Below are 23,180 nucleotides of genomic sequence, written 5' to 3'. Positions count from 1 at the left end.
CTTTTGAATTGACTTCTGTCTCTGCAGTTTGTTCTTTTGTATCTTCTTCGAGTTTTCTTTGTTCTTCTAATCCACCCTTCTCATTTTGTAGGATCTTCCTTGTATCTTCATCTTTTTTAACTTCGACTTTATCCGATCTCCTAGGTCTGCCTCTATGTTTCGCTTCATCAGTTGCTATTACACCCGTTACTGCATTATCATTTTCTACAGATTTATACCTATCGCTATCACTAGCTGTGTTCGTTAAAAGAACTTCCCTTCGTTGACGAGTATCAGTTGTTTCGTTTTCACTATCTGAAATTGATTTTTGTTTAACACGTCTTTTTTCTTCTTTGGCAAATTTATTTTCTACATTTTCCGATGCCTTTTGTTTATTAATTATTTCAGACTTGTCTTCGATTAATTTCGTCTTTAAAGCGCTTCGCAAAATTCTATTTGTGTTTGATTGTCTGGTTTGATTATAAACAATTTCTTCAAATTTTGGCGAAGTAGCAGGCTTTGCAGCAACATTATAACGACTGCTCCGTTTACTACTATCTAACATAGATGGAGATGGATTCTTGTCATCTTTATTCTCTAAAGACTTCTCTTGTGTATTAGCATCTAAATTTCTCGACATAAGATCTGCTGAAGTTTTTGATTCTGTAGTGTCACACGTATTTTTCGCTGTCATCATTTGGTCTTCTTCTATAAGCAAATGTTCATTATTGTAAGCATTATCTCTTGCTTTTTGTATGGATTCTAATGATATATTTTGTTCAACGTTGTCTATTGATTTTGTATCATTTTCAGCAGTTGATTTACTAACTGCTTCTAATTCCTTCGTTTCAATTTGGTTTTCTTTATTTGTATCGCCGTCCAAAATATTTCTCATTGAAATATTATCCTTCTTGTTATGATCTTTTTCTGCTTCTCCTAAACTTTTACTTTTTTTGTCAAACCATTCTTGTAAATTTTGAGTATCTTGTGACGAAGATGGTGACAAATCATTATACAATACTGCAATATCTTCTTTCCTTCGTTTCACAGACTCTTTCTGGTATTCTGTTGAGCTATTGACATCAAACATTAAGTCCGTTTTAATGAAAATATAATCCTGTGAAGCGGTGTCAATTGATACTTTCTTTTCATAAGAATTTTCTACATTGGACTGCAATTCTTTTGAAAATTCTTTCAAAACCATTTCTTCATTTCCTACAGTAACGTCTGTTTTCTCCAAGCTTTTGCTCAAATTATTAGAAACTAAACTACCCTGATAACTCCGACTAGTCGCTGCTTTAATAGTCTCCTTTAACAGTTTTCTTAACTTGATTTCGTTCTGCTTCTGCATAGCGTCTAGTATGGCCCGAATACTTGGATCCACACCAGTAGCCATAGGGCTAACAGAAGATGTGTCTTCTGATTTTTTGCTCCTATTGGTTATTGTACTGTTGTTGGAGTCTGTACTAGCGAAGCTATTGTGACGAGTACGATAATATTTAAAAGAATCCAGTTCTTTACCTGAATATTCTTCTTTTCGTGACCAGTTTCAGTTTTGGTGATGACCGTAGTCCGCTTTCCGTAGAAGTCGTTTTCACGCAAAGTGAGCTGATCTGCAGTCGATCGCATCCGAAATGCGTAATTTCGTTTTCTTGAAGTTGATGGATCCTGGCACGGATCGCCAAAATGTCACGTAAAATGGATACTTGGGTTGCGAGAGAAAAGAAAGCTGAGTCGTAGCCCAACTATTAATTCTCTTTTATCGAACTTTATTATGACTTTGGCACTTACAGTAGAATAACGTTGAACAGAGAAAGGGGTGTTGTACAAGAACAGCAACTAGAACGAGAACTCCCCGGGCTGGGTGAAGTCTCGGCTTATATACACCCTGGCTTGGGGATGTTGGGGGGTTTGGTGTGGATTCCAAGGAGTCCGAAAGTCGGGGTTGGGGCCTTATCTCTGACGAGGACTAAGATGCGTCGCGGCGTTGGCGTCCGACAGTCGGGAGTCGATGTCTTTTCTCTGAGAGGTAATTGGTGTCACACGGTCAACGGGACGAACTCTCCATCTAACAAAGGCATTAAGTAATCCTATAGCTCTCCTTAAAAGAAAGATTTGTAGCGGCACATGGCAGTAAACATTCCAACGGTTTCTGTCCCGTAGCTCGCCACACGCAGATCCTATTCTCCGGGCAGGATGTTTACCAGATGTCGACGCGTCTCCACAGTACGTGATCGGCTAGCCCGAGGATCGTCATAAACACTAATATCTAGTTACCTAAAATCCTTCAACAGATACACAGTCTTTGTCCCAGTTACGGAAAGACAGGAGAGACCTATTTTTCCACGAACGACGTCTCCCACTAGCAACCCTCCCTCAAGGGCGGCTAGCATCCTTTTCTAACTACCGATATGGAGATTGGCCAATTAGCAGCAACGTCAATTTCCCTTACTTTCCGAACGTAGGATGTCCCCGACGAATCCGATAATCTCGTGTCCTTAGACACACTCCGTCATATTTTTCCTCTGGGGTATCACCGGGTCGGAAAGTCTCTCTCTCTTGCAGTCTCATCGACAAAAAAGGATTAATTCCTTACGGTCAGCGAATATTAACAAGGAATCCGACTTAGATTTTTTGCGAGTGCGTACGACTACCGTCCCGTTGTCCGCGGATTCGTTATTGAACCTAGGATCATTGTCATTAGTCTCTCGAATATCTAATAACCACGGTTACTTGTCCGGTTCTATGGTAATCGTATTTGCACTAGTCAATGTCTTCTCTATTGCATAACGACAACGTGTAACCCAAACGAAGATTGGTTTCACGCCCCTAACCCTAATTCTAATGTAAACCCGAGGTATATATATATATAAATAAATAAATAATTATAAATTAATATTACCTATTATTAATAATAGTTTAATTATATATCTCAAGATAATAAAATATTTATAATTTATATTAATTTTTATATATAAATATTTAATTATATATAATACATTTTTTTCAATTTAAAGTTAAAATATTTATATTTATATTTTAATTTTTTTATAAAATTAAATATATGTATAAAGATTTTAAAATTAATATATTTAAAATTAATAATTATATATTAATATATACTTATATACAAGATAATTCAATTTTTATCAATTTTATTAAAAAATTTTATTTTATTACGTTAAATATTTATAAATTATTTTAATTTAATTATCTAATTAAATTATTATTAATTAATTATAATAGCAATATTTATAATAGTATTGTTAATTTTTTATTTTTATATTTTAAAATATATATATAATGTACGTATCCATTATGTATTTCCAATGTACGTACAGCAGATACTCACAGGAAAAACCAACGAGACTAATAATAAAATCAATGAATTAGAAAAAAGAGCTATAGACAAATATCTTATAATATACCGTGGCATAATCTGCAATTTATTATAAAATAATTGATCCGAGCAGTATCAATTATAAAAGAAGATGGCTGAATATGATAGACACTGTCGAATACTAATCAAATATAATCATTTAGTTAATCTTTAAGATTTAAGTTAAGATACATCTTTGAGGAATCAATAAGTCTTTCGCTAATAGCCTAATAGATCTCTTGATAGATTAAACGAAGAAATACCTAATCGCGATTACAGCCAATTGGTACATATTATTCGATACATAATTAATATTTGTATCACGTACAGCGATGCAAGTGGTATTGAAGAAAATAGCCATTTTATGTTACAACTATAACGAGTAAATTTACTCGTTTAACTTGAGAGGAATTAAAAAGGTACCTGACTTTTAAATAAGCATTAAATAAGAAATTTAAATATCGCAGACGGTGATGTAGGTGTTATTCAAGAAAAGAGAACATTTTATTTTGTAATTAGCACGAGTAAATGAACGAATATCGATAATATAATATAATGATTAATATGAATTTTATCTGGCTGATTATTTAAATACCATAACATATTTCACAGTAACGTCATCGACTGCCGTTAGGCTCTTTTCCCTTTTTGTTCAAACTAATTGATAGTCGAAAACTAGTATCAAGGAGGTGTGAATTTAGTCTTAGTTTGTAGAAACTATTAAAATGATAAAAATGGATAGCGTATTAAATCGTCGAAGGCGCCAATTTACGATAAAAATTAAGAAATTGTTCAATTTGATTTTGTTATAATGGAAAACCCGTCCTTTGCTATGTCAAGAGATCGTTAACGTTTGATTGACATCTCGGCACCTTGTCAAGATATATAAGGAACGCGGAAGTCGCGCGCGAGCTCTTTCGTGCCTGAAATTCCGGACAGTGAACATCCAAGAAGAATTTAAATATAAGGTAAATAAAAAAAATATCAAATAACAACATTGTAACTAGTAATTTATAACGTCTAAGCCATTAATTTACAATACTTGAGAAATTAATTTATAATATTTAAGCTATTAATTTATAACATTTAAGCCATTAATATATAACATATAAGCAATTAATTTATAACGTCTAAACTATTAATTTATAACATTTGTTGAGATATGTATAATTTTCTGTGTTGGACTGGGTTAAATGTGTAGTAGAGATACTTGTATGTGAATATCAGCGTGTGGATGTATGTGTGTGCGCGGCGTCTCGAAAACAGATGAATGTAAACTGTTCAGTCGGTTAACAGTCGGGTATAGAAGAAAGTGCTGAGACGCGTGCAAGTGTGTATCGATGAATATATAAGAAATCGTCCATGAAATAAATATATTACTATTTTAAAATTAATCCTCAGTATAAATTTAGTGTTCTTATAACATTATTTCGACTTCAAAGATCCACAATTCGAAACAACATTTGTGCTATTAATTTATAACATTTAAGTTATTAATTTACAACATCTAAGCCATTAATTTACAACATTTGAACTGTTATTTTATACATTTAAGTTATTAATTTATAACATTTAGGCTATTAATTTACAACATCTTAGCCATTAATTTACAATATTTGAACTATTATTTTATACATTTAAGCCATTAATTTATAACATTTAAACTATTAATTTATAACACTTAAGCCATTAATTTATAACATTTAAGCTATTAATTTTCAACATCTAAGCCAATAATGTACAACATTTAAACTGTTATTTTATACATTTAAACTATTAATTTATAACATTTAAGCTATTCATTTATACCTTCTAAGCCATTAATTTATAACATTTAAGCCATTAATCTAAAACAATTACATCATTAATTCTTAACAGTTATACCAATAATTTATAACAACATTTTCCCATTAATTCAATATAATTATGCTCTTAATTTATAACAGTTGTACCCTTAATCGGAAGTAACTCTACATTCATTGATTTTAATCAATACCATAAATTCGTAGTGAGTGAATTAAAGATTTATTTTGCTTTATTTTATTAACGAAATCTATCAAGTCTTTGAAGTGCTATTTCATTTCCATATAGCATTATATTTTAACTCTGAATACAGTATTCAATTTCCAATTTCACTGTTTCGTATAAAATCTGTGGTAACACAGAGTGTCGATGTATGTGTCACGTAAAATAACAAAATAAAAAAGGAATTTGAGGTAAAAAATAAAAAAAGAAAACTTTATTTTTTTTCTAACATCAATACACTTTACAATCTACTTCCAAACTCTAGGCGTGACTTTCTAAGACTGACTCTTATGATTTTACTTTCGATCGGATCCGATTACTTTCTTTTGTCATCCCTCAACATCCCCACCGTCCATGCATTTGCTAGGCGTCCGCGATCGTTGCCACGTGCTCTTTCTTCTAGAACCTTCGGTGGAAGGACCGTTGGGATGTTGATGGTTCATTAGGCACTTCCGCGATATACATTGTCGCCGAGTGCTTTATCTCTATCGTCAGTCCGTCGGATTTGAAGTATGCCGGTCGTGACATATGTAACGATATATGGTATAACGTTATAACGTATTACTTTACATGATATAACTTTATAACGTATTACGTTATATGGTATGACGTTATAACGTATTACGTTTTATGGGATGACGTTATAACGTATTACGTTATATGGTATAACGTTATAACGTTATAACGTAATACGTTATATGGTATGACGGTATAACGTATTACGTTATATGGGACGACTTGTTTCTGTCTGGAGATTGATTCCTAATACAACGTGTGTCCCATTATATCAGCATCTCCAAAGTACAATTCTATGTGATTTCTAGGGAGAACAATACACCCGATCCACACCTTCGTCAGGCAAAACGTTTATCCCGTGACCGTGGCTACGTTCGGCGACCAGTTGTCACCTCGAACCCACTTTCGCTTTCACAAATGTCAAACAATTACAAATGACAATTGCTTAATTACAGTTATGATAAAATCTAGGCTAAAGCATTAGAAGGCTTCCTCAAAATTGCAAAGGGAAGGCTCAGGTTTTCCTTTCATCTCCGACATATATAATAATCTGTTAATAGCAGCGTTCTCTTCATGTTAACTACCCTCATTATCCCAAAAGAAATAAGGGATTGAACGATTCGTGGCGTCGAGTAGTCAATCGTAACGGGAATTTACGATTCCCGTTGGCGCACTTCCTCGAGATCGCGTCTCCCCACGAACGTGCGAATTTACATATTTAACAATATATATATGGCGGGTTAATGTTGAAATTTTGGGTGTTTGGGCGTTAATTTTAGTTTCTTTACATTTTTTTCCTTTAGGAATACCTGCACTTTATCATTTATGGAAGTTTTGTTAACAGAAACGAAAAATTTAGAAAAGATATGTATGATCAAGGAATCTCAGGATAGCACACTTAGACTGCAGATTTTTCTGTATGCAAAAGTAAGTCAAAGGAAGAGGATGAAGTTTTCTTGTATAAGGCTTTGTTTCTGCTTGAGCTAGCTTACAATGAAATACGTTCAGTGTGACAGAGTATCGACAACTATTTCAAACTTTAGCTTTAAATACAAAAAGTTTACGCGCAAAAATAAGCTGAAGAAAAGAAAAATGTTTTTTTCTTGTTTGACGTCTTATCCTGTCTGGCGGTATGGAATTATTCTGGAAAAGCCTGTATATGTACAGAGTATATAAAAAATACACTTATTTGACCGGACCACCCTAATTCTACAACTCTGGATGATACAGTTTTACAAACGTCTACTCATCGCGAGGACCAACTTGCCAACTTTTCAAAATAAGCTATGAGTCGCAATTGAACCGTTTTCTGGAGAAATGACGTTGAAATTTCATTGGGTCTTACATCGAGATTATTCGCAACAAGTTTATATTTCGCAGTCAGGTAGAAAGTAAGCAATGTGACATCAACGAGGAAACAACAAGTTTTCGTTAGCAGGTGGGATAGCCCGTGATAAACAGAATGGAGCAATCAGCGTGATTTCACATTATTACAGAATTATCTACTGCGTGAAAAAAGACTTTCAAACAAAGATTCTGATTTTATTAGCTTTCTTTTAGAATAAATAGAAAATAAAATTTGTAAATAACAATTAATCTCATTATTTTAAATAATATATCTAAACTTGTTGAAATTGCAAATAATTTATTTCTGTCTTTTAACATTTAAACAATTATTTAAATGAAAATTTATTTAATAGTGCCCAGTATTGCGCGCAACACATTTTTGGAACAACGAACAATTCGATAGTCGGTAATAGAGATAGATGGCAAAATAATTGGATTTATTGATAAAATGAGGATTAAATTGATTAAAAAAAGTAAATTGATTAAAATGTATACAAATCCTACATATACAAGAATAATATCTTGCACATCATGGTATCCAAATATACTTTCCCAGTAAAGTTCCATTTGATCCTCGTGCTAAGTAGCATACGGTGCCAGCAAACGTCAATTTTTACAAAATTTTGCATGAATCAATCGATCAAGAGGCTCCGATCCTCCGAAATCACGCTAGTGGACACTTATACGCCCTGACACTTTTTATACATGCTGTACATAAAAATATATGTATCGAAACTGTTGTTATTTCTATACTCAGAGGTAAGATCAGAGTAGTTATTATTTTATTGAATGGATAAATCTATTACACCGTTCTGAGCCAAAAAAAGCCTTTATTGCACACATTGCTTACAAAAACTAGGGATAAAAACAAAAAAGCATCTTAAGCCTATCGATTAAATCTATCGATTGTAACTAGTATCATCCTCTAGTTACTATTTCTTATCACTAACGCATCTGCATATGGATGGCGAGCACGAACTCACGTTGTCATTTTCAACAGAAACTTTGATACAAAGTAAGCAGATTTGTGTATAAATACATTACGGTTGAAAAATTGTTGAATATTTACTACTGTATCTGTTATACTTGATCGTTAACACCTATTTTTTTCGCCTGCCTAACTTACTATCCTCAAAACGTTATCAGATTATACATTTTGTTCGGCTGATAAAATGGAATTTCTTTGAATTTAGAGCTCCCTTTACATTCACTTGTTATTGTACGAGTATTTTGCTCGTTCACCAGCCGTTCACTCATTTTATTTTGCAATCGTGACAATTTGATGCTGCTTCTCCACTCTGTATAACGTGTTACCTACAAACACCGATATGTATATAATCTGATGCATTAATTACTATACGATACACCATGAGGACGTTAATACACGCAAAACGAAATAGATAAACAGTATCTGCTAAAATTATAGCTATAATATATAATATAATATATAATATAATATAATATAATATATTTTTGTTACAGTCGACTTCTCCAAAAGTCAAAAGCTTGTCTTGTTATTGGCACGTACCGTAAACACTCGACTAATTGCGTATTTCTTAAAGCTATATTTCCCCTCTTTACAACTTTTTTACGAGATTAGTTTGAAATCAGCCCAATTGATAAACCATTTCAATTTTCAATCTCTATATTCAAAATCTATTATAATCAATGCTATTTTAGTTTTTGCTATCAAAGGAACATAAATTGGAAGTTGAAACAAAAAACATGGGTTCTAATTAAATATTACCATCTGCTTCTATTCTTAATCGTTACGAATTATTTATACATTATTACCAATTATCAATTGTTTATTATACATTGCTCGTTGCATTCACCCTATTACACCTACACTTCCGTATCATCAACCATATTGCTATCTTCGAATAATTTCCCTCAAACGCAAAATTTCCCACATACCTAACCTTTTAATTTCAAAGCTAATTAATTCAGGGACATCTTCGATCTTTAACAAGCGTGTATCCTACCAATGATTAGCAGCTACTAATTCATTCATTAATTCATTAATTCATTGATTCAATCTGTAACGTTTCGAGTATGTACATCGCATGTCGTATCATTGTATCGGTATTGTATCTGTTGATTCGAAAGATAGCTGGTTACTCAGGTGGCTAAATTGATCTCGCCATAGACGAAACTTATTTGTGTATCCATCTATGTATATATAAAAGATATACACAAGCAAACAGATAAGGCAATCGAGAATCAATGGATTCAATAGCCGGTAAATATTTACAAAAAAAGGAGATACCGCCGATTTTGACATTTTTTAAATATTTTGTTAATGTTATCAGTTTGAGTAAGATTTTATTCGAGGATTGCCGTTCATTAAAAAGTTAATATCAAAAAAGTTCAATGAGTCATTTGCATTTAAGAGAGTGTACTTAGTCAGATTCTTAGTAAACACTTATCCAACAGCCGATCGTTTAGTAATTTTCGATTCGATTATTCGTGTTCGTTTTTTCGTGTTCGATAACGTTTTGCAGAAGAAGATTCGATTCAATGTTTGTAATATGTCGTGTATACAATTTTAATAATTACATTCGATAATTTCACAAAAATCGGGACTGAAACGTTACAATTATGGAGACGTAGGAACGACTCTATTCCTCAAAATTGACAACGCGAATGAAAGAGAAAGAGAGCCTCGTTAAAGGCTGGCGATAAGTTGAAAGATTCTTATTTGCGATTTTTGATCAATGAAATTTTTGCTAATATGTTTCTCGCGTTTTACTGGTTAAATTTGGAACATATTTGCTTACTTAATAATTGATAATTAAATATTATTCATATTATATCATGTTTGATCTTATTTTAGTCGGGGAAATCCTACAAATGCGTTAGTGGAAATTTAATTTTAAAAAGCCTAAAATAAGGCAATTTTCAGTTTTGAATGATTACTCGGATACATTGTCTCAACGATAACTGATAATATTGGATCATGTTACACTGCTCGATCGCAATGGACCGCCAAATTTCCGCGATACCTCAGGGAAATCTGTCCTTCTCAAAGTGGACACGACGGCTGTGTAACTACGTAGAGGACTTTTTCGTGCAATTATCGAATGTTTGTACTAACCGTTTAATTTTTTGTTCCAAAATTCTTATTCTTTATATTAGATGAATAATTCAAATATCTCGCTGTGAAGTAGCTGTGTTATTATTGATTGGTGTTTTATAATTATATTAAACAACGAATACTGAATAACGAAGTATTTTTCGGTTAAGGATTTCTTTCGTTATTCATAATTAATAATTATTATACATAGCAATTTCGACAAAGTAACGAAGATGTAGAGTCGAATTCGATTACGATAAGTAGTCACAGAAAATTTATCTTTTCTCCAATTGATTGCGTCTCCTAGTTTAATGGTGTTTTATAAACGGGCCGCTTATCTTGAAAATGGTAAATCCATATTCCTTTGTTTCGGAATATTGAAACATTACGTTCGATTGGACTATTTTACTACGTTTTATGACCTTGAGTGACCTTAAATGACCGCGATATTTAAATCCGTCTTCAAAAGAGCAACAATGGGACAAATAGGTATTCAAAACTACACGGCTACACTTTAAAAAAAAAACGAAGCCTATTAAAGTGTTCTTTAAAACTCGTAAACGCGTCCATCTGAGAAAAACTTTTTCCATCGCGTAATAGCCTCCTAGAAACCAAACAACTTTTGTTTCAAACATTTCCCTGCGTCTCAAAAAATTGAAAGAATTATTCAGGTGGTTTGCTGTTGAAGACTCAGCCTGTATATCCCCAAAATTCCATGTAGTTCTGATTGTTAGGCAAACTGATATTGTAATCTAACACGAGTCAACCTCATCAAGGGGCGAGAGGGAGGGGGTGTCAATAGACTAAACACAGAAGTATTCGCCTCTATATGTACCTCTATTCGCTATTTTGAACATGAACAGAAAGATAACAGTACGGAGTGGGTGAGAAAAGCATTAAGAATTTTGATCCAGCATTTTTTAATCTCTTTATTGTGACATGAAAACTACGGAAAAATTAATTTAAAAAAGCGACCAGATATCAATGACCTACGAAAAAGATAAAATTCATCCGGACAGAAAGAAGGAAGAAAACTATTTAACGTTTCATCAGAGAAAAAGAATCGAGGAAAAGGCTTGGTTATTGATCTTGTGAGACAGGAACTTCATAAATGCTAGTATAGGTAATCTTGCAGAAGTTGTTAAGAATCTTTATCGTAGTTTGGTATGAAAAATATCGAATAATTTGGATTTCGAATCACATACAAATTAAGATGCAGGGGAGAGTCGCACAGTACCTTGTGCTAGAGTTGATAAAAATGAAAATTTACAAAGTGACTTTATAGCACAAATGGAACTTGATAAAAGTAGGAAAATTAATTTTATGAAATTCAATAATACGAATTGACGAATTAACAATGTGCAAGAATAGTAATGTCGGAATTTGTAGGAAACGAAAAATTGTCGTCCAGTACCGATCAATTATTTAATTATTTGATCTTTTGCTCTAAATGGTTAATAATGTTTTAAAAAGTCCTCTAGATATCAGTATACATATTCTTATTCAAATTTGATTTTTATGTATATCGTATGGAAAATACTTAATATTTTCTTGATCTGCGCATTCGACGTGTGCCCAGACTTCACATTCGTCGTTTTTGAAACATTGAAAGCTTCAGTGACCTGTCCTTGGGCCATTTTATTTTTGAAGAGTAGCTTCGAAGCCCCACTCATGTTCTCCTCTGGCAATTTCTCTCTTTTCTGTTTTGGACTTTCAGACATTTTTCTATGGAAAAGGTAGAAGAAAAATTAAACGGACACCTTCTAATTTAGTCTCAGTTGCCAAAATATTGAACTTACAGGTAAAAGAAATTCGGTCTATGACTAAATCATCGGTATTGGACGACAAATACGTTGAACAAATACGTTTTAGATTATAATGTATATAATATACAAAGGAAATTATAAAAGTGGGGCGAATAACTGGTAATTACACTTAATAAATTAGATATAGTATACATTAAAAAAAATTTTACTTACCTGAAAAACAACATGTCAACTCTAGAAAATAATTTTTAATTTTCGAAATATCAATGTATATGTTTGACATATCAGATCAATATGACTCCGAAATATGTTACACGGAATTGTTCATTTTCATTTGTTTGTTCCAATAAAAGCGCTAATATCTGGTGAAAAATCCTATGTATTTAGAAATTAACAGAAATGTTAAGTGAGCTGTTATTTTGCCCGCACTGTATTTCTTACATGTAATGCCTGTTACACGTTTTATCTTTAAAATAGCAAACTCATTATTTACTCGAGATTTATTCCTAGCGCACAAATATTTTTCAATCGAGCGATGCAAAGTTTTACTGTATCTCGGATCATCACAAGTTAATCAAAATCTTGAAGATTCGATTTCACCTGCTCAAAGTGACTTTTGCAGGCAAAAGAAATTGTTCCTCGGATACTTTAATATTTTTTACTAAATTTCATCAAAAATAGAATTTTATTTGCTAATAGAAGATAACTATGTTTTGGTACTCCTACAGAACAATATCACGACATTCGCTAAAATGACAAATATTGTACAGTATATTCACTGCAAGGCTAATTGAAATAGCTTGTAATCCAACATATAAGAATGCTACTTGCAAAGTATCTTTGCTAGTAACAGTTTAAAGTAGAGAGATATTCCTAAAAAATCATATATTTTATACATATATGTACGTAGTATATACAGTGAATATAACTATCTTTCTGAATTTATAAAATAACAGTATATAATAATAAATAATAATAATAATATAATATAATAATAATAAAAAATAATATAATAATAAATAAAAATAACATAATAATAATAAATTTATAGAATAACAATATTCCAATATTTATATTTTTCCTTGTTGCAATTTTGTAAACCGTCAAAGCGTTTACAACAGAAATTCCCAGAAGGAATTGAATGCCAAGTTTTCTGTACCATTTGATTCCTTTTCTAATTATGGTGGCATAAGAAACCATTTGATCGGAATAATCTATACCACACTTTCCTTCGTTATATTCGACAACAGCTAGCGGTTTTAATGTAGCGAACAAGCGAAACGAAAGATCATTCTTGAGACCACCACTTGAGCGATTCGCATTACTAAAATATCGATAGGAGCACCTAGCAGATAACGCTTGGTACTGCTGTACGCGTGGCCTGACGCAGATTTTTTTGAAAACACGCGTGGCAGTCAATGTGTTAATAAACTATTAAACTACATGTCGTGAAGAAGTATCCCCTTTATGAATATTTATTAATAGCTCTAGAGTTGATAATATTAGCTTGAGGAAGTTCTGTATGTACGTGTAATTGATAGTACTCGCGTACACCTGTGCGTGTAAAACGTTTCAAGTTAATAAAGAGAACATGATACACGTGGAATAGGTATGAATAAAAATTACAAGAAGCCGGAGAATATTCTAAAACATATGCCATGATAAAATATAAATTGTAAAGAGTTATAGATCATGTTATTATATATTAAAGTTATGCTTAACAAGCAGATATTAGCGTAAATATGACGCTGCGTTAATTAAATCCAACAATATTGAGAAAAGAACAAATTGAACAATACGTAGAAATAATTTAGAAAAACACTGTTAGATCAATTTCAAATTGGGTTTTCTTTACTCGATGTCAAACTTAACTCTTACTCGTCTTTTGCATAAACTCTTTTCGTGATATGAAACTTTAGAGTTGACATGCTGCTGGTATTAATTGCACACGCAGAATAAGATTTTCCAAATTGAACCGAAACGATTTAGACAGAAAAATGTAATACTTTCAATACTCATAACAATTATTTATGCATTCCGCATATAAACCTACCGAATATTTATTACTTACTTTTAGCTCAAAAATATTTGATATACTACTACCAAGCAAATATTAGATTGAAGAGGAAATCATACATGAAAGATGTCACTTTTTTTAACAAAAAGTTCGTTCTCATCAAAGTTTCTGGCAATTTATTACATACCTGTGTACAAAGTGGATTACTTTGTAACACAACTGGAAAGTAACTTTCTTTAGTAATGATTTACGTAATAAATTACGCAAAAAGTAAAAAGAAGATTATATTTTAAATCATATTCTAAGAATAACTGTATTTTAAACGTGATTTCAAAAGAATTTTGAATTTAAAAATTCGTCAAAAGTACATACGTACTTACTACTTCGACACGATCTAGGCTAATTATGTGTACTAATGTTTATACATCTTGATAGTAGCTGTATTCAAAGAGCGCGTCGAATCTTTTTATAGTATTTGCCTTTTGATGTATTAAAAGTATTGTAGTAACTGATGGTTTCTTAGAGTAAGGACAAGTGATGATGGTAGAGTTCAAAGTTTAGTGTATTTTAATAAGTGATATTCAATAACAAAAGGACCGACTACAATATCGTCGCACGCCGACTCACACTCCGTGTCCGCTCAACTCGCACTCTGCTTCTCCACTGACTCTCTGGCCGTTGTAGCACTCTATTGTCTTTTGCAAGGCCCACCGCACACGTGTTCTGCAGACGCTCGTAGCCAGGGTCACGTAGGTCTTTTCGGCAAGGCTATTTACTTGAAGGACCCGGTAATGCATTGATGGAGCCGACAGCGCCTCGGCTCTCGCGACATTGTCTGTAGTTAGCTCGACGTTTCTTGGGCCCTTCTCCCCGATACTACAGTATCATTAGAGATATTCTTCTTATTATCGCAAATATGTATTGTTCTGCTCATTACATCGACAAGTGAACGGATTTTAAGCTTCCTGTTCTTTTACATTTTCAATATTTCCAGAGTTATTTGTTTTCAGTAGAAAAAATATTAATTCCTGCCACTTTTGAGAGGAATTGTTTAGAAGTGTATCCTGTTTATCTCGAATCGCTCAAATATATCGGGGAAAAAATGAATGACACAAAAATCGAATGACATCGAAAGGGATATACTATTATATTCGTGTGTATTTACTTTGCGTGTATTGTCTTAACATGAAATCTCTTGCGTGTTAAAATATTTCAGTGGATATCTCCATTTTTTGTTACATAATCACGCAGCTGACGTTCAGACATCTCTAAAATACTAGAAACTTGCGTCTTTCGCACCATCCGCTATCGTAATAGAAACTTTCAAATTCGACAGAGCAATACAAAGCACGTGTCACGTAAAATAACAAAATAAAAAAGGAATTTGAGGTAAAAAAATAAAAAAGAAAACTTTATTTTTTTTCTAACATCAATACACTTTACAATCTACTTCCGAACTCTAGGCGTGACTTTCTAAGACTGACTCTTATGATTTTACTTTCGATCGGATCCGATTACTTTCTTTTGTCATTCCTCAACATCCCCACCGTCCATGCATTTGCTAGGCGTCCGCGATCGTTGCCACGTGCTCTTTCTTCTAGAACCTTCGATGGAAGGACCGTTGGGATGTTGATGGTTCATTAGGCACTTCAGCGATATACATTGTCGCCGAGTGCCGCCACATCTTTATCTCTATCGTCAGTCCGTCGGATTTGAAGTATGCCGGTCGTGACACACGCGAAAAGTGACTGACCAAAAAAGAACTGAATGTTTCGACGACATTACGAAACTGCAGCCTTGTATTTCAGCAATATCATACCAGCAATAACAAATTTTGAGAAATATCTTTATGTTCTATTCCTGTGGCGTACTTTGGATAACGCTAATCCCGGCGACACACTAAATTTTGAAATACATACGACTGATTCTACAGAAGCGGGGATTCTACAGCAGCGATTTCGCTTGCACAGTTGTTCATTTAATTTGTGAATTGTATGAAACCTCAAGTATGTCAGAGGACATAGTGATATTGCTACAAAAGCGACTAGACAAATAGAGAGCTACATGTGATTTTATCGTATTTTTTTAACCCTTTCGCTTCGGCAATCCAGTCCGCCGAAGTACTGTCACTGAACTGAAACGCGCGCCAGAAATACGCACAGTGTGCGTGGCTACTGTATATACGTTTTCCTAAGTCTTAAATAATAATAATTCTTGTAAGAACCGTATACGAAATATCGTTTCACTGTCAATTGATTTAGTAGATTTTTTAGCATGAAACAATATACGATTTTGATGTTGTTTCAACAACGAGTAACTTAAAGAAGTGATTAATCCAATATGTCAATAAAATCAAGGGAAAATGTTCTGTCGATAACGAAAAAATATATTAATGACCACAGATAGCATTTGTATATGCATCATTTTTGTCAAATTTTGTCTTCAAAACACAACTTTGGACAATACAAGAACTAGATATTAAGTTTTTAATGTTTTTAATATTCCTATTTTATCTACTTTTGCTAAAATACATTAAACACATTTCAATACTAAACTAAAGATCTTTAAACTTAAAAATGACTTTTGCTTATTCCCATGTCACAAACAATTGGCTTTAATAATTATCGATCAATACTCTCTTATTCGTAAGCACATCAGCATATTCGATCCATGCAAATTCACGTAAAATGTTACTACTTCCTGCCTTTCGTTACATGTATCTTAATAAATTGTATCTTATTAAATCTTAATAAATATGAGTCTTAATAAAAAGAAGTTACTTTTTACGTAGACCAAACTTAGTTCTATTATTAAGCGCGTAAGCAGATAAGATGAAGATCAAATAGAGACAAAGCTAAAAAATAACGACTATATATTTTCATGTTTCAGCGTTGAAAACTTATGTGGGTGAAACGCTAGAATTGACTGGAGTTCTTCGACAAGAAATGGGCACTTGTCTTTGCATAGACAGCAACAATGTGCCTCCGACAGTCAGCAAACGTTACTCTGTACAAGTTCACTGTATGTATTATTAAGCGCTTATCATAGAGTTATTATACAAATATATTTGCAATTATCATTCTTATATATTATACAAGGTGAATCAGAACACGTGGAAAATATGGCAGAGGTTGATTCTGAATACTGAAATAAGAAGAAAATTTTATATAACATAATATGCCTAATATGACCTTACGTTCCGCTTATAGCTTATTTTGCGATGCTAAACATTACACAGATGAACGATTTCTTGGAAAATAGATAAATCGTGCCGGCCTTATTTCCGGACCAATACGCTCTTCGGATCCGAATCCGTTCGATTATTAAATACGGGGACGTTTAAAATCTCTTACTTATAAAACGTTAGTTGATGTGACGATCAACATTTTCGACAAATTCGTGTAAGCTGTTCGAACAAGATGGACGATCTATGACGCGACGCATTCGCGTTTCCGTAGAAACTGGAACTGGTCGATTCGAGTAATTTCTCTAAAGATAGGTAAGAAAGTACTGTGACACAAAGCAAGCGTCTACTCGAAAACGTTTATACGAAATTTTCTTCTTATTTTAATGCGCTGAATCAGCCCCTGCTTGCCTGGAAGCCGTACTTTCCACATGTCTCGAACTCTATCATACCGATCCACTAGGTAAACAAAATAAAAACCTGCCCAGCACTGTGGCGGCACGGGCCACGGAACTTTTCAACGGCTCCGGATGCAAAGCGCGACGCCGCCAAAGCGCAACACCGACGTGCCCAATGTACCATCGATATCTTCACACTCTTTCCGCCGAATTCTCGGAAGAGCATACACGTGCCAGCACTGGCGGCACATCTAATGAATGCACGCTAGTGGGGGATATCGATGGGCTACGAAGGGAAGAATCTGCGCGATCCGAAACAAAAGCACAGGAAGTCTGTCTTACGCCATTAAATGTGTAACTCCTCGGTATTATTTGCATAGCAACGCGTCGTATGATCTCTCGGTGTCTATCGTTATTTGTTAGTTGTTACCAGTTGTCTGTTAAGTGTAATTGTTAATTGTTAATTGTTAACTCTGATTGTTGATTAGTTCTAAATAAACTATTGTTCGTTAAAAACACCAAGAGTAGTTCCTTACGCACCTATCACCATACCACCTCAGCACGAACGCCGTATAGATTGTTTTCACCTGTTCGATTCGTGCTAGATTTGACTAAAATACTCATGCGAAGTTATTGAAAATATAAAATCCGAATTAACATCCAGTTTTCAACAACCTGTCTAAAGATACCGCTCACAAACAAGCTATCATTTCTTGAAACAAATATATAAGATTTATTTACGTTATCAATTTTGTCGTGTGTCGAAATACAGCCCACTCAAAACATTCTATGGACCGAACGAAAAAATTGTTGACATTGATTGTCAACAAGTCCTACAAACTAGGATCTTTCATATTTCTTTCGCTTTTGATAATTAGACACAACCTCCCGCTAGCCGATGAGTCATTCTGCTATATTTGGCTTATCCTTTGTTATTATACAAATTACTGCCATTGTTCACGGCTGATCTACTAATTCGTTTGGTGACTAGACACTACGTTAGATATTTTAATCAAATAAACTCATAATTGTATCGATAAAATACTTCCTATCAGTACAATATATGATCCAAAATTTAAACATCCTGCTTCAGGGCGACATATCCAGTGAATTAACGGCGCCTGAACAATCCCTTAAAACTGGTAAATCTATAACTTTATTATCTAATTTCAACCTAATATCCACAAACTGATCAACATAATTTCACTATGCCCAAAAAGAATCGCCTTGCAAATGATATCGATATTTACGACATTTCTTTGCTATATTAATATAGTATTATTTGTTATAGATCCAGACCACCGACCTCGACCAGGGTTATCAAAATTCGCCTTCGTCATGGCCAATAACCAATATAATATTAACTACGATAGAAACTGTCATTGTTAATTTAACACTAGCTATCGCTGCTATAATACGAATAGCCTGTATACATATTAAATAATCTGTAATAAATAACTTATTATTTTTAAATACATCCTGTCTTATTTATCTACACCTTCCTTTGTCTTACGTCCACCTTGACCTACGCATTGTCACGTAAAATTCGTGATAAAAAAGGATTTTTGCAATCCACTAGCGATAAAAAGTTCGCGTACAAGGTAAATAGCGGGCAAAAGAACGGTATAAAGCATAGAGTGTAGAGTATAGTAGCATCGCAGAAAAAGAAAAATCAACAGCTTGCTCGGTCATTGCGCAGCAACAGATCGAGCAACGATACAAATGATCATGGAAGTGCGTTTCTGCTTCCCGGTCTGTTCGAACTATGACGATTTGTCTTTCTGATCTTTCCGACTCGACCGTTGCACCGTTCACTCGACCATCGACCATAAATTGTTTCGAATTTTCTAGAGAACGGACACTTGAAACTACGTGCTTGCGGTACATTCGATAGCCAGAACAGAGGGATCCTTCGTGAGCCTGTTTTCGTCCTGCGAGACGAGCAAATTATTAGAAATTTCCTGATGCAATTGTACGCGGTTTTATGCAACTTTGATTATACACGTGAACGATATTTGGCACAGAGGAGTAACATTTTCGGGGTAACATTTGCGCACTAATAGGTTCCCACGTAGCTAAAATAAAGCAAAAGTTGCGCGAAATTAACGGATGACAATTGAGAAATTTCTTGGGTGATCTACGTTTATTACGAAATGGTTGGATGCGAGAATCGATATCTGGTAGCATCTAAGTTGTCCGAGAGAGTTTCACGATAAAGGAACAGATCTCTGCCGATACTCTCTATCCGACTATCGTAGCAGATTTGCGTACTTTTGCAAGGTTCTCCAAATTAATACAAATTTCTAACTACCGTAACATCGAGATATTATACATCGTAAGGCAAAGTTAAGGAGAGTGGCGATGACCTCGGAAACGCGAAAAATATCTCAGAAGATAGAATTTTGGTGGCGCGAAGGACAAATGTTCGTGATGGTTTTCCCAATAGCGATTCTGATTCTCCCTTGACGTGTCTGCTCGGCGCCACTTCCGGCATCGTGACAACCACCGTAAGCCCTAGGACGCCCTTACAGCCTCCTTTACATCGCATATGCCCTTCTCGCTGTTGATGAAAATCCAATTTGTGAAATTAGACGTTTGCTCGCTTTGAGACAAAGTAAACCGCGTTTCTCACAGGTGTTCGGCAGATGGCGATGATGAGATATAGTGCAACAAAGTGAAATTTTACGCGCGTAAATCTAACAGGATTATAATGTAACAGAAGCACAACAAAGAGGAAACTTGTGATGAAAAAGGAAGAATATATTACCAACGAAACTCTTTTGCTCCATTTTCTTTCGTAGAATTATATTTCACTTGCGAGTATTATAGCAGGTCTGCCTTTGATACAAAAATCATAAAAGGTTTACGTATCTGCACGTATATTTACGCTGTATGAACGACACTCGAGTATTACACGCATGCATTATCGACAAATAGATCCACGTTCGAGATAAGAGTTCCTCTTTGATACTTTCTTATGGTATAAATAACGAGAAATTATCAGGAAGTATGTTACAGTGAAACTGCTCGTACTTCGTTACTTTTACTCGCATGTATGACACCTACAACGATATTCTTTGTTGAATCAATAAATAAAAGCGCTCCCCAGCGTACATACAAGACTAGATCTTGAAATATAAGAATCGACGTAACAATAAGACTAAAAAAGTTCGAAATGAAAATAATTCGCCGAAACGGCAAAAAGAGAATACCTGACACAAAAATAACGATACGGTAAATCAGCGTCCCGTTTTAATTTTCATCGATCAGTCGTCCAGCAAGCGAGATGTGTCAAGCAGCAACGGCGACAAGGTAACAGAGACGAAATATTATCGAGTTAACGCACGCGAAGTGGTCGCAGGAATGGCTGACGGGTGCGAGAGTGTAATGCACTTACGTCACGCGAATTTCAGACGAAACAACTGGTGGTGTAACGAAAATTTAGCGTCGCAACCGAATGTGCTAAATATAAAATGGATGGCTGTTGACCGAAAGAAAAATGCTCGACGATACGGTGCCGCCGTTTGTTCTCTTACAAGATTGAACGTCCACGGTCGACCCATTTACCAGACCCTCCTCGTTACACGAAGAGACGAAATCACCAGTGCTATTTAATCGTGCGAATTATATCACGCGTATCTCGCGAATTATTACACGACGGTGATAATAAGGCAAATCTAATAAAATTTACTTCTCATTAAAAAGTCGTACCAAAACAATTATTTATTAATTGGTTTATTTATTAATTCTTAAGAAGATACATATAAATAAGAAAAAATGGTAAAATTTGATTAGTATAATAAAAGTAATATATGCCTATGATCATTCTAAAATATAAAAAGTGAAATAGTCTTACGTTCATTGGTATATTTTAAGAACACATACATCTTTTAACGATAGTTGCAATGTAACATCATTTTTATATTACACGCAAGGTATGGCAAGTATTCCTGCTCTAAGGCACAATTTGAAATCAACAACATTCAGTTTAACAAATTATAACTTCTATTCGTTTTCCATCATGGAATAACGCGGTGGTGTCTTCCATATTGCACTGGACGTGCGTTGTAATCTACTCCTATCTATATTTTCAAACATTTCAGTTAAATCTGGTGTGCACATTCTTCTATCAAAGAATTTATAGACTGCTTTCTTCGGAATTTATCGTTGCATTGCAAGTTCATTTTCGCGTATGTATGCTAAAATTGATAAAAATTCGAGTACTCCATGCATTATAATGTTTATTAACTCATTAAGTAAAACAACACTTACATTGCGCCTAATGTGGAATTGTACGCCTTGGTCTGGCTTCATCGTCCGATGTGTCGTCGTCAGGTTTACTGTGCAAAACAGAAGTGGACCTTACTGTTTGGAGCTATATTTTGGATAAAATATCGAATGAATAATAGCTTGTGTTTTTATAACAGAAGAATACTTTGATACTGTTTGTAATGTTACCTGCGATGTCATCATCTGAGTCTCCTTCTTTTGTTTCGCTAATAAGATTTTTTTTGCTTTTTCGACAGATCTTCGTGCCAGTTTTTGAACAATGGCTTTTTCTGAAATTTTTTCTTTTTCAAAGGCCTCGATTCTCCTTCTTACGGGCACATTTTTCTTCATTTCATTTTGAATGTCCTGTTTCGTCATGTTTCTATTAGACATTTCCCTTTCACGGGATGGCTCATCTTCTGCGAATAATTCTTCGAACTCGGTGAGTCCAATCGCTTGATTCAGCTGCTGAACCTCCTCCTGCAGAGTTATTGGCGACCGTGATGTAAATTTAGGTTCATTATTTTTTCCTATACTACTAGCCAAGTTTTTATTAATTACTACCGTTTCGTTTGATTTTATTGGTGATAAAGGTTCTACAATTGCGGTAGCGTCCATCATCTTCTGCGTATAAGTAGAATTGATGTCCATCGTGGAATTCATAAGAGGAGTAAATTTCTCAAGTGCATCCTCGCACATTGAAGGATCTTCAATATCATTTCTTGCTGATGGAATTACTGTATCATCAATAATATTAGAATATTTACCCTTCGTGTTTTCACTCCGTGAAAAAGTTCTCTTTATATTACTATCTCTTGTTGTCATTGAAGACTTTAATGGTTCAATTCTTTCTGGCTGTTTTGCATCTTCTTTTGAAATTGTTTCGCTTAAAACATTCTTTTTTGTTTTACTATGTTTTGTAGGACTTTTTGTGTTTTTTTCATCTGAACTACTTCTAGCACTTTCCTTTTTTTTAGGTCGGCCTCCACGTTTCCTCTAAAAATTTAGAATATATTTAACAACGTTATAGTAGTATTTATATACACAATGTACATACAATTGTATAAGCAATTAGATTTTGACGCATTAATTAACCGATATCAAACATTATTGTGTACTACATATAAGGGTTAGTATTGATTAGTAACATAAGATATGGGGTAAGATTAAAAGTATTAAATTTCATCATAATATGACACAAACATTTACATTACTGTCATCATC

At 34.0% G+C, this 23,180-nt stretch overlaps 1 protein-coding gene and 1 long non-coding RNA gene across 2 annotated transcripts; one reads left to right on the top strand and one right to left on the bottom strand.

Moving 5' to 3' along the window:
• Positions 1–4,237: 4,237 nt before the first annotated feature.
• LOC117215023 lies at positions 4,238–17,129 on the top strand. The gene is made up of 2 exons (XR_004489004.1): positions 4,238–4,326; positions 16,995–17,129. It is a non-coding gene; the product is annotated as an uncharacterized LOC117215023 (long non-coding RNA).
• A 4,366-nt stretch (positions 17,130–21,495) lies between these two features.
• LOC117215024 lies at positions 21,496–22,952 on the bottom strand (the record flags this gene model as incomplete). The annotated part of the gene is made up of 4 exons (XM_033461408.1): positions 21,496–21,886; positions 21,960–22,062; positions 22,146–22,436; positions 22,521–22,952. Coding segments are annotated over 3 exons (819 nt in total), but the record flags the coding sequence as incomplete, so codon positions are not given.
• Between the last annotated feature and the right edge of the window lie 228 nt (positions 22,953–23,180).

Source organism: Bombus bifarius, unplaced genomic scaffold (assembly GCF_011952205.1).
Source record: "Bombus bifarius isolate JDL3187 unplaced genomic scaffold, Bbif_JDL3187 scf7180000009328_frag, whole genome shotgun sequence".
Taxonomy (NCBI): domain Eukaryota; kingdom Metazoa; phylum Arthropoda; class Insecta; order Hymenoptera; family Apidae; genus Bombus; species Bombus bifarius.
The sequence above is the reverse complement of the archived record's forward strand: the minus strand, read 5'-3'. Positions and strand labels throughout refer to the sequence as shown.